Source organism: Crinia signifera, chromosome 2 (genome assembly GCF_055691185.1).
Source record: "Crinia signifera chromosome 2, ASM5569118v1, whole genome shotgun sequence".
In the NCBI taxonomy this organism is placed as follows: domain Eukaryota; kingdom Metazoa; phylum Chordata; class Amphibia; order Anura; family Myobatrachidae; genus Crinia; species Crinia signifera.
This window is the reverse complement of record NC_139218.1, coordinates 104,333,514-104,346,713: the sequence shown is the minus strand read 5'-3', so window position 1 is coordinate 104,346,713 and position 13,200 is coordinate 104,333,514. Positions and strand designations below refer to the sequence as shown.

Sequence of the window (13,200 nt, the reverse complement as noted above, 5' to 3'; positions counted from 1 at the left end):
ACACCAAACACACTGTTTAGTCGCATATTGCAGCTAAACATGTGTAAGGATCTAGTTAGGGAGCCGAAACCACTGTCTTTTCACACATTTCTTCTTGCTACCTCAAGAGGTTGTAGGAAGAAAGGTGTCTACCAATCCAAGCATCAATTGAATTGCTCCATTGGAACCCAATTACTGCAGGTGGCCAGTAAAATAATTGAACTCCTCCCTCAGTTTTCAGAGAGAAGTTGGTATGTTGTTTCATATGGGAAATATATGGCAATAGCATTTCAAACTTAATTAGGATGATGTTTGGCTCTTTATTATACAGTATCATTTGAATTTATTTTAACATGGTTTCGGGTCTTATTTTAAATGTTCATAGTTTGACTAAAAACTCTCAAGTTTAGTTTTTCCTCTAGATGAACAACATTACAGCATGCATCATCTTTGCAGGCTAATAAACACACTTTGCAATGCACACAAAAAAGCAAGAGATTGCACATAATGCCTGACATACACTATCTTACTGACAAGACATTTGATCTGACAGCCTGTACCCAGCAGAAAATGTGGCTATAAACTGAGATCTCACACCACTTCTCTACTGAAGCCCTAGGTTGGAAGAAAGATTTATAAGAGTTTCAAACTGGGTCAGACCAGACATATACCTCTTTGTATCTGAGAATAACCTGGATCGAAGTGGTTCACACTGCACATGGGTGCAGTGCTTGGAGACAACCTCTCCTTACACAGAAATGTAGCTTTCCCCGCGCTGGAAACAGATCCTGGGTCTAATAAACCGGGTAACCCATTACCACTGCAGTTCACCCAGTATTTTCCTGTGTAATTGCATGCTAGGTACCTGGGAAGAATTCCTGGGTGACTGGAGCAGTTTTCAATAACATAAATCTCATTTGCAATAACACAGGATTTTTGAGTTAGTGGGAAAAGGGTATCACATTGTTTAGTGCCATATCATAGCTTTCCATATGAACAGTCAGTATTGTATATTGGCATGTGCACATTGTTACTTACCGACATGCTTTTAAAACGTCTGTTGAGCTGGGGTATATGGATACTGACATGGATGGTATGGTCTTAGGAGTCTGTTTGTGGCTAATAAAAGGAGGGTCCTTTTTTATGGGGCTTGGTGAGTCCTCATTTCCCTCTCCATTGACTGTATCAAGTCCACTGTGGGGGCTGTTAAGGCTGATAACACTGTTGGTCATAGTCTGTTCAGTAGATTTTGGAGAAGGTGTTGCTGTGGAAATGGCTGAAGAAGGGGAGGAGGCAACAGAATTCTCAGTTTTTGTATGAACAGCTGGATGAATATTGTTGACTTTGTCACAGGTTCCAGTACCCACATTGTTATTGGCTTTTCCCATCAACAAGGCAGAGAGCTGAGGATTGTCTGAACTAAGTAAACCTGGTGACTTTGAATCTCCATGGCTAGGGCTAGGAACAGTATCTGCCGTCACCTGATGGACATGATTAGGAAGTCCCTCTATACCGGCAGTGCTGTTAGGTGTCCCTTCAGAAAGCCTGCTTGTCTCAGGCACTATTCCGTTTCCTGAAGGCTTGCTCTCTTTGGTTAAAGTAATGCCTTGTTGTCCACCTGAGGTAGCAGTGTGAGAGGAGAGGTGATTGAGAGCAGCCCCCTGTGTTACTGAATTGCTAGGCATGGTAAGATGTCCAACCTGATTTTGTACACCAGTGCCAGCTGCTTGGAGATGCTGGGAAGGCCCAGTGGAAGAAAGAGGTCGTTCACCATTAGGACCTGCCGAATGTGAATTCTGACCTTTATGAAGCCCCTAAAAGTAATAGAATATGCATAAATTACTATAATTAACCAAGCAAAATAAAAAGCACTTGCTAATTTAAGAGTTTAACAAAACATTTGCCTGTACTGAAGCCAGCCAATGTCAAAGTTGTCAGAAATGCAAGCAAGCTCTGTGATGCTTAGGAATGCCGAGTCTTGCGGATTGGTGGAGAGACATCATTTGAAGTAGGAAAGGGCAGCATTGTGTGAGCAGTGTACCTTCAAGTCTGCACACAGACAGTACGGAAACAGTGGGTGACAGATTTGGAGCAGACCACCAATAAAAAAGGACATTGTGACCATACTATATAAGTCAATAAAACTTTTTTTTAATAGGCCAAACATGAAGTACATGGTACATCAGTAAGAACCAATATCTAACAATTATAGTATGCATTAACAAAAACTCTGGTTAATATGCAAAAAGTGAACACATTGCTAAATTCCCTTAACACTACTGCGACTAGTGCCTCCTGTAAGATCATACATAGGAAAATGGTAGGTTTTAAAAGGCGAGATAGAGAAGCCATAATTTGCTAAAAATAGTGAAAAAATAAACACACCTAATAGTAAAAAAAGAAAAAAAAAAGGTTATATTTACCTTCAGACATTTTTGTTAAGACTGTGCTTAAATTTACGATGGATCGGGTAGGAGAAAGGCACATTATGCTATTAGGATAATATAACCTTCCATTCTACTCAAAATGGGAATCACCCAGTGTGTGCCCAGCTTTAGAAGCTACAGTCATATAGTAAACGATGACTGGCATCTTTAAAAAGCAATATAAAAGAAAAACACTCAAATAATTGTTAAGCTGGGCACACATGCTGCAGTAAAGTGGCTCACTGGCAGAATATTAACGACATGCCAAGATAATAGCTTAGTATACACAGGCAACCAAATCAAAAAACATTGATTGGTCAGGCAGGCAGGATCATTTTTCCTGCTCCTTCACATAGAAAAGGAATGGGGAAATGTCTCCTCCCCAGGAGAGGACAGCAGACATTGTGGTAAATACACTGAGAGATCTCCGTGTATGCCCATTGTATCTACAAGATGTCTGTCGGTCTGACTGGCATATTATCTGGCAGTGTAGGCCAAGCATCGGTAACAATGGTCTTGAACAGGGCTGGGCAACACCATCCCTCCAGATGTTAGTGAACTACACATCCCAGGATGCTTTGCATTAGTTTTGCTATGTGGCCATGCTGAAACGGATGCAAGGCATGCTGGGATGTGTAGTTAATCAACATCTGGAGGGCCGGTGTTGCCCAGCCCTGGTCTTGAAGTTTCTTTAGTTCAAATAAATATCCCTCTACAAAGCTGGTTCTTTCACATAGTTAGCCACGAAATACAATCATATTGCCAAAGCTAAAGCATAAATGGAAATTAAACCTACAAAGTTTCTGCACTAAAAGCAAATGTCAAAGGAGCTTGAAACAAACTACTCTTTACTAGGATGCTACTTCTGCAGCCATTGAGTAATGGTTTCAGTGGCAATTGCATTATACAGAAGACCTTGCCCTGCCATGGTCTTCCACACTAGCATCATCATTATCAGTACACAGCTTTAACAGTTTATATTTGTATTCCCTTTTTTTGTCATTACATTACATAACTTTTTATTATATATTTTTGCCTGACTAGTAATTTCTCCAAATTTGCCAGTTTAACTTCTTTTATTCCACCTGCATGATTTCCATATTGTATTTCTATTAAATTCTACTGTAAGAAAAATATATAGATAATTATATTCTGGTTGTCCAGGATTCGGGATCGAAAAAGGCCCAATCCCGGGACTGGCTTCCCAAATAAAAATATACACTTACATGTGCAGCAGCGGTGCAGGAGGCAGGGGTGTGTGGTGGCATTGGGAACAGTTGGGCAAAAGTGCGGTGACGTCGGAAGCTGCGTAGAGCCGCATGCCGGGGATCAGGTATTGCCGGGATGCGTCTGATCCCGAAAACTCCAATACCGGGATTTAAATTCCGGCAATTTTGGGGCCAAATCCCGGGTTCCCACAAATGCCAGGATTGGCCACCCTAGTCTAGTCCTATACGTTATCGGCTTCATATTTGGAGAAGGTTGGCAGCCAGAAGCAGTCCTTTTTTGTGCTTCAGTTACACAATATATAACTTTAGTCTGAACAAGTTTCTATAGGCCTCCATCCACTAATGCGATTTGGCAACTTTTCATCCGATTCAGAGCTCCTGAAACGAGGTATCGGATGAAAAGTGGCCATATTGCATGCATTTTCCTCTGACTCAGAGGCTCCTTCCCATGCACCTCAAATCGGTGTGGCCGATGGTCATGGCTGCCATGATTATTTATCGCATCCCCTAGCCATGAATGGGATTGCATACGATGCATCGTATGCAAAAGGACCACATATGATATGGAAAGCAATCTTTCTGCCCAGTAGCTGCTGGAGTTTGAGTTGGCAGGGTATCACAATCAATACCTCGTACTAGTTTATGAGGGACTTATATAGTGTTTGATAAGATATACCACTGGGTGGTAGGGTAATGTCTTCACATTTCCTTGAAAAAATATAAAAGCCCATTAGGTGTCTAAAAATAAAACATGTAGTGTGCAGTCAGTACATCCATTTGATGTTTATAAACATCAGTGTATAACGTGGAACAAACTTGGATAGGTTCAAAAGGAAAATGAAAACAACTTGGCAAAAATAAAAAATAAAAGAGGAGAATGTATTTTCCATATTAGCGCTGGAATAAGCAAAGAATACGGTTTTATCCAAAATAATAGGACAGTGGACCCAGTTACCTGAGTGGAGTTAGATAGTTGGTTTTTCCACGGCTCCTCTGCGCTGCTGGTCAGGTTTGTGCGGTTATGAGGTAGAGCGAGTGCGTTTCGCTGCGGGTAAGGCACGTTTCCATTACTTCCACTTCCCGTTATATGATTATTGCCTAACATAGTGTCTGTACTACCCATTGTCCCAGTGGTGCTGCAGGAAACTGGGCCTGGCGGAAAGGGTCCATTAGTCACAGGCTGCACAGGGCAAGCCAGACGGATTCCAGGCTGAGTGACGTTAAGCACCCTGGTTAGCGCAACTTGATGCTGCTGACCAGAGACTGAGTTTGTAGGCAGTGTTGAGTCCGCTATTGGCCCATTAGCAATTCCAGTAGATCGTACCTGTGCAACTCCTGTTTGTCTCATCTGTAAAAGAAACCAAAACTATTATTAATAAAGATAACTTACAGCTGTCGGTAGCAAATAATGCTTCTGGCACAACTAATAAGCCTTTGACTGCCAAGTGAATTTGCAAAAATAGTCAAGCAAACATTTACATTCATCATAAAGACCTGTGAGATTTACCTTATATAGGTAAATAATCCCAATTTTTTTTTATACAACACATTTTTTATTTCAATTTATATAACAAATGTGAGCAATGCTGGCATTTTTTAGTGGATATTTTTCACCTATAACAAATGCCGACATTCAAAGGGTTAAATTAGACAACACAATAAGGCCCAAAGTTAACCTAAAAAAATGAAGAAAAATAAATAAATAAAAACTATCCCTATGGAGGTCCACTTACCTGCTGGTGCTGCTGCATTAAGACAAACTGACCCTCCAACTGCTCCAACAACACTTTTTGTGCAGGACTTAGGTTATTCCTGTTCGCACGTAGCTGTTCCAATTGCTAAAACAAACATTAAAATCAGTTTAATTTAAACATATAAATAAAAACCCCTTCATGTATTATTTATCTGTAACATTTAACTGTATGTTATGACTGAATAAAGATTTTACTATGGTTAATATCTATGCTTACATGTGAAATTATTCTTTAGAGTTCATTTCCCACTACATTTGCTGTGCAAAAAGAATACATAACAAGAGCTGGCTAAAAGAAAAAAGCAATCCGAGATACAGTATACAACCCCATGTTCTTACTGCACAATTATACATTACCGTAGAACGGTGTGGTATATACTACTACCAGTTTATTTACACAGCAATAGATTAGAATAGACTATCCTGCAGATATAGCACTGATATAACATTAACATAGTACAACCAACCATTACATTTTAAAAGGCATTTTTTTTAAATCACTGATTTAAAACTGTATCAATCCATATTTAAAAACACAACCCAAAAAAAAAAGTGCTTTATACCATGCGAAATGCTAACAAACATGAATGATTTATGAAAATGAAAACTATACTTTCTTTACTTTCCTAAACATGGTCTTACATAAAGGTGGCAATTACATTTCTGGCTGGTTGCTCCTACCTGTAGTTTCTGTGGGGGCCACGAATGTACTTGTTGCTGTGCTGGAGTATGTGACGCCATTTGGCCACTACTCCAGGCTTCAGAAGAATTCTATTTAAAAGGGAATTAACAAAAAAAAAAGAAACTTTTAAACTTAAAGTTCTACAATTTCTAACAACGTTACACGTTAAGATTTTAACTTGTAAAATATGGAAAATTTTACAAAACTAGCTAACATGCATTAAAAATCTGTATACATGGAAAAAAAATTGCCCAACACTCCCTGGGCCTGAAATACACTCCCTGCAGCACTAATGTGGATAAATGTGGAACTACTCAAATATGGAAAGCCTTTCGAGGCAAACATCCTAATATCCCGTATGTGATTACCCTGAATGGAGGTGATGGTTTACAAAAAATAAAAAACACAGCATGAGCCACATACATTGTTTTGCCATGAAAAATACCTTTGCTGGACTAGAAGTTCTTTTCCTCTTGGCAGGACTTGAGAGTTCATCTACCTGGCTAGGAGGAATCATGTGTAGTGGCAAGGACTGCTGTGAAATTGGTGTCTGACTGAGGCCTAGTACAGATTCAGCATTCTGATGATGAGGTCTACAGGCCTAAGAATTATAAAAGAGAAAATATGGTTCTGTGTGATATGTATCAGTTTCTCTACCAGGAAAGGATGGGTTTTCGTTTACATCACCTTTGGACAAAACAAAATACAAAAATGTGGCTCCACATACAGGACGCTGGCTCGGATTAATGAATACCAGCATAAAAAAAAAATACAAAAATGATGAAATGTGACGTGTGTTTTAAATTATATTATTTTTTTTTTTTAAATAAATCGCCAATATTGTTCGGTTTCTAAAATGAAGATCCACAAAGGTTCTTAGTTGGTACCCAAAAAGGAGTTCTACCCTTTGGTCTCTTAAACTCTCTGTTTGCCTACAATTACACATATACAAACCAGTTTGATGCTCATGGAAAATAAACTTGCTAAATATTGAAAGTAACTTTTAAAGCTGGGCGTTTGCAGAACATAACCCAACTTCTCACCTGCTGTGCTGAGTTCATGGCACCCTGCCTGGAGGTAAGCTCTGCGGGGATTGGTAGGCTCCATGCCTCCTCAATACTAGGAAGCAATTTAGTTTTATTCTGTAGACTACCTTGTGGAAGGTTACACAACTGAGCCTAGGAAAAATTATGTGAAAAGGAAATTTAACACAGGCCTAATTTATTACGAGCATGTCCACTACAACTTCCTAAAAAGTACTGAGCGTCTTACGAAAGCAAGTTTTTAGCTTTTGGCTTTCTAGAAATATAAATAGAATAGGGTAACCAGAATATAAACCTTTGTGAGCTTAAACCAAAATATGTGGAAAGAAAACTCTTGCCATCTGAGAACATGAAACAAGAGTCGGAAAACACGTATGTGGTGGTTTCCGTATCTATGACAAATTGAAATGTACACAGAACAAAAACACGGTATGCACATTAATATGCCATAACTGAGAAAATGGGTGAAATGACTTTTGTAAGTTTCACTCCACACACGTAAGGATTGTAAGCCATGGGACATAAGGAATGCACATAAAATTACAATGGAGGCATGGCACATAAACAAACCAAGAGGTTTTACAGTCTCGTCTAACATTATTATGATATATGGACATGCTTAATGAAAACAGCAATAACGAAACACTGAAATATATTACCTGTAAGTACTTAATACGAGCTGCAAGTGCAGAGGTATTACTACAATTTTTGCTCCGTGTAGCATTTAGGTAGCATTTGATAGCATCCTGAGGCTGGTTGCAGGATTCATACAGTGTGCCTAGATCCATCCAAGCTGCAGCGTGGCCATGGTCCAACTGTACAGCACAAATATAGGCCTGCAGAGCGTCCATAGGCTGGTTTTGCTGCTGATATAGCACGCTGGAAAATATAAAAATTCAGCACATTGAATGTAGCCTTCTAAAGATAAAGAGCAGATTCTTTCATAGAAATACAAGTTTAATGCCAATTTATGGGTGGACAGAGAACTGAAAATACAAATGGATACATTCACATAACCTGCCTGAGCAAATGTACCAGTCATAATGTACTTGCCTGATCATAGGGAAGGTCTGTGACATGCCTTCATTTCAGATTGAGGTTCTCTCTTCAATCTGAAATGAAGGCATGTCACAGACATTCCCTAAGAACGCCTTCCTGAATCTTCAGGGAAGCAGCAGTGAAGGTGCACAATGTCTGAAATTGTGGCACTGTAAAGTGGTTGGATGACATAATATACATTATGCCCCTTCAACACACTTTCCACCAGGATTTTACCCCTCTGGACTATCCCAGACAGCAAGAGTATCAACTAGGATTACTTTCAGACTACATACTGAAGGAATTACATTTCATAACAGCCAGGAAATTGGTATTGGCAGGATCTACAGACTTCTCTATTTGCATCTAGACAGAGGGGGGTGAATTCAATTGGGAAGCTTTAGGGGCGCACATACTGTTAGTGCCAACATTTTTTTTCTCATTTTGTCTCCTGCATGGCTGTAGTGAGCGAATTCACTATTCGGCTCCAGGTGCACAGTATAGACATGAGGGCCATAGTGCAGGGTCTCCCCTTCATGCTTGTCCTGGTAGCCACTGCACTGCAGCTCCGACCCCCACATGGCGACAGTGAGCGGATACTTTATCTGGCTCCTGACACACAGTGCAGATGCAGGGACCTTCCTCCTCAGATCTAGGGGATTTTTCAGTTGTACATTGGCATCAGTAGTTATATATCTATTCATTACAAGTATACGTATACATCAGCCTGTCAGCATTCATAACAGGTAATGAGTTAACTGTGCATAATTTTTTTTCTCTCTGTATAAAAAAACATACCCCACAAGGTCAGGTTTAACCCCTTCAGTGGTGTTTAGCTTTTGTTTTTTTAGGGAGCGCTCCCCACTGGATGAGTTTTTTCTGGGGAGCACTCCCTAAAAAAAAACCCCACCACTACAACCTCCTGGTCCGAGCAGCGCTGCTGAACTGTCTGTCAGCCGCTGCCTGGGTCTGCCCCCAGAAACCCGGCTGTGTGCGGCGTGACGTTACAAGGTCATACCGCACACAGCCGGGGGGAGGGACGCAGGGCTGGGCAGCCACTGTAGCTGAGTGAGGCACTGATCTCAGTGCTCAGCGGTGCTGCCCGGCAAGAGGGAGCACAGGCAGTGGCACTCCCGAGAATTTTCCGGTTTGCCAGTCTGGTTTCGCACTGGACTAGCTACTTTTTGATTCCACCCAGCTGGAAGAAATATTCTGGGGAGAACACTGGTGTTTCTTTTTAGCCACACCCTTCCAACCATTGTTAATTTGCAGAGACAAAAACTACAAAAAAAATAAAGATACAACTAAATAAATGCAAAAAAAACAACAACTTGCCAATTAGTAAAAAAATTGTCTCAGTAATACATACCCTATTGAACACCATGTGTCAGCGCTCGCCTCTGACTTATCAATAGATTGCCTGTAGGAAATAAAGGCATCCTGAACCTTGCCAATACTGGAGTAGCACCTGTCATGGTTAAAAAAATAATAATAAAAAAAAAGAACAAGCTTTAAATGTGCTGACGGGCAGAAAAAGAACAACTGGTCTAATTATCCACTCCAAAGAACGGTTGTCATTTTTTCCCCCTCATGAAAGTACAGTATCTGCTTCATTTTTTAACAAATGACCATCTGCTTTTACATTGTTAATTACTGCAAAATATAATCAAAAATGCAAAAAAATAAATTGAAAGACTTCGAAAAAAAGATAACGGTACTTGTGTAGTTTCACGGTGGAAGAGATAACTAAACTAGCATCCTGGAATCAGAAAACAGGGTACTCTTTACCTAGAAGGGCGCCAGCGATTGAAATCGCGGTCGTCGGGGGTAAAAATCGCGGTCATCGCGGGTAAATCGGGATGCCCGCGATGACCGCGATTTTTCCATAGGGAACAATGTTAAAAAGGCTGATTGACCGCGATTTTACTGTTAAATGGCTCAATGGACCCGATTTGGCCATAGGAATCAATGTTAAATGGGCCACAGAGCCCATTAACCCTTAAATGTCCCCCCCAATTTTTAACGCCACCCCACGATCCACGCCAACCCGAAGCGTGGCGAGCGCAGCGAGCCCGCGAGGGGCGGCGGTACGCGTCCTCCGACCTTTTCATGCCCTACTATCCACTAGGGCGTGGAGTGAGAATAGAATAGTGTGGCGAGCGCAGCGCGCCCGAAGCGTGGCGAGCGCAGCGAGCCCCGCGAGGGGACGCGGATACCTTCACAGCTAGACGCGTCCCCTCGCGGGCTTCACAGGTGTCGGCGTCGCCACGGACACCTGTGAAGCCCGCGAGGGACGCGTCTAGCTGTGAAGGTATCCGCGTCCCCTCGCGGGGCTTGCCACGCTTCGGGCTCGGTGGCTCGCCACACTATTCGATTCTCACTCCACGCCCTAGTGGATAGTAGGGCATGAAAAGGTCGGAGGACGCGTACCGCCGCCCCTCGCGGGCTCGCTGCGCTCGCCACGCTTCGGGTTGGCGTGGATCGTGGGGTGGCGTTAAAAATTGGGGGGGACATTTAAGGGTTAATGGGCTCTGTGGCCCATTTAACATTGATTCCTATGGCCAAATCGGGTCCATTGCACCTTTTAACATTGATTCCTATGGGAAATCGGGAGCATCGCGTCGCGGGCATCGCGGGTACATTTATGGCCGGCCGCGACGCGACCGACACGATTTCCATGTTTAACATGGGTTTCAATGGGAAATCGCGGTCATCGCGTCGGTCGCATCGCGGGTACACATAAATGTACCCGCGATGCCCGCGACGGGCGCCCTTCTAGGTAAAGAGTACCGAAAACAGTCAAATTAATGCAATCATAGGGACTTACCAAAGATTTTGAGCTAAAGCTTGCAGACCGTATGCAGTTGAAAATTATTTAAAAATACACTTTACACAAGCATGACAAAAATGAAGCTTAAAGGCATGTGACGACCACAGCAAATGGGGCTATTTTATCAAATAGCGTGACCCTTTTGCTATGAGCTGCTCATGCTGATATCCAGTAGTCACAAATTCCCTGCACAATGGCTGTCAGTCAGGAAGACAAGCCAAGAGACATTGCAACTTAAAATGTAAGAGAAAGCAGCACAATTAGGTTTATAAATGTATAAAATTAGTAAGCAAAATATATTACAAAAATGTGTGTGGCCGCACTGAGGGGGGATAACTATTTTTTTGGACTAGAAGGACAAGGCAGCCATGGAAGTGGACAGGTTACTGCCATTTTTTTTTCTAAATAAGTGCTGTGGAGCAGAAGGAAGCAATCCCAGCATGATTGTAAGATTGTGAGAAGGGCCCTCCTACCTTTTTGACTATCTGTAAATACCCAGTTAGTTGTATCACTGTCATGTAAAGCGCAACAGAATATGATACGCTACATAAGAACCGGTTATTAAAATAAATAAATGCTCTAAGACTATTGTTGAAAAAATATGAACATTTATACTGTTTTGAACTGCATTGCTAGAATCTAATGCGCAGGACGGGTAAATGCCTTATGATTTGGATAATATTTAATCATCAGGATAAATATATATATATTTAATCATCATGGCATTTCATTTTGCACCCTCAGAAAGATCATTTCCAAGCTGCAGGAATATTCAAGGTGTAGAAAATAAAAATGACCAACAAAAAGATGCACAGACTAGACCTAAGTGAAATACCGCCCCAAAGAACAATATTACAGTACCTTCCGAGGAAATACCAGGACTGGCCAGAGTTGGGATCTGCCTCTAATGATTTCTGAAGATACTGAATTGCGTAGCTGGCCTTTGTGGCTTTATCTCCCAACTGATCAACGGTGTGATGCATCCATCCTGTGAAGGCAAACAGAATTCAGTCTACGTAACAAACCTTGTGCATATTAAAGTAAACACCATCACTGAATTAATGACATGGCCTACACATGTCTATGGTAAATACAGCAGCCTTTTAGTATTAAAAAGGCATAGCATTTACATTACAGTTAAGCTAAACAAGAGACTTGCACAATATCAGGTCTTCAACGCCTGCTGTGGAATGTGTGTAAACATCATCTTGTGCCTATGATGGCACAGATTTGCTTAATCCATAAAAACAAGGCCATGATGCACTTGCATTAAATCTAAAATATCCCTGTCTTACACACATCGCAAATGCTGGGTCACACCAGGGGTTTGGATACTGGTCCGTCTTAAGAGCGACCCGGAATTTGCTATGTAAGTCTCCCACAGATACCCGGCAATAAACCAGGTTGCTGACGTCAGAAAGTGGGCGGAGCATCCAGATAGTTGCCGTTATTCAGACCTGATCACATGACTGCAATTCCGCAGACCGGGGCGATTACTGAACAGGCATACACAAGGCCACCCTGTGATAAAACACAGCATTTTTTTTTTGTTTTTGTTACTCGCAAGCCATTCGCAAGTTTATGTGACGTTTGTGGGTGTCACCTGGCCATTTTCTAGGAGTGTAGGAGCAGCCATCTTCCGTTCATAGCTTTTATCCGCCTGCCAGGTGGACCAGGTATTCAGTTGTTCCTTTTGACTAGTTTCGTTTTAAAGAGGCTTCTGGGGGTCCTAAGACTTCTAATAGTGATTTCTGATTACAGGATGCACTTACGTAGCATGTACAATATTAAGGGCTGCTGTAAGACATGGGAAGGCTGGAGTGACACCATGTGTAGCTGGAATGACACATGAGGTTGGTTTGGTGCTGGAGTGGACATTTATTATGTGAGCTTGCCTTTATCAATGTATTTTAGGTTCAAACTGGCCTTTTCAAGGTATTTTATACCAGGAGCGTGGTCTAGTGGACAAAAGGCCATGGCTCATTTTTTATACACAATTGAGGTTGGCTGTTGGGCATCCCTAAAAATATTTCTTGGCTCCCCCCCCCTGCCTAAAGATAGAAGTAGAAAGTAATGTAAAAAGTAATGCCATACCTAACTGCTGTAACACAGTTGCTTTTACTGGAGTAGGAAGGTTCTCAGTCTGCAGAAGTTGTTCATATGCTTCTTTTGCAGAATGGTACTTTCTCTATTAATAAAAAAAAGTTGTACAAATGATCT

At 41.6% G+C, this 13,200-nt stretch overlaps 1 protein-coding gene across 4 annotated transcripts in view; it reads right to left on the bottom strand.

Moving 5' to 3' along the window:
* KDM6A (lysine demethylase 6A) overlaps positions 1–13,200 on the bottom strand; it is a 146,338-nt gene that overhangs the window by 35,727 nt on the left and 97,411 nt on the right. For 2 of the 4 annotated variants that reach the window (XM_083172669.1, XM_083172672.1), the window contains 10 exons: positions 13,075–13,168; positions 11,842–11,968; positions 9,520–9,618; positions 7,772–7,991; positions 7,113–7,247; positions 6,515–6,670; positions 6,069–6,158; positions 5,368–5,472; positions 4,590–4,982; positions 1,018–1,793 (listed from right to left, as the gene is read on the bottom strand). In XM_083172669.1, the coding sequence (XP_083028795.1) occupies positions 1,018–1,793; positions 4,590–4,982; positions 5,368–5,472; positions 6,069–6,158; positions 6,515–6,670; positions 7,113–7,247; positions 7,772–7,991; positions 9,520–9,618; positions 11,842–11,968; positions 13,075–13,168 (2,195 nt within the window). The remainder of the gene's footprint in view (positions 1–1,017; positions 1,794–4,589; positions 4,983–5,367; positions 5,473–6,068; positions 6,159–6,514; positions 6,671–7,112; positions 7,248–7,771; positions 7,992–9,519; positions 9,619–11,841; positions 11,969–13,074; positions 13,169–13,200) is intronic. The other 2 variants (XM_083172671.1, XM_083172670.1) reach the window with 2 other exon arrangements.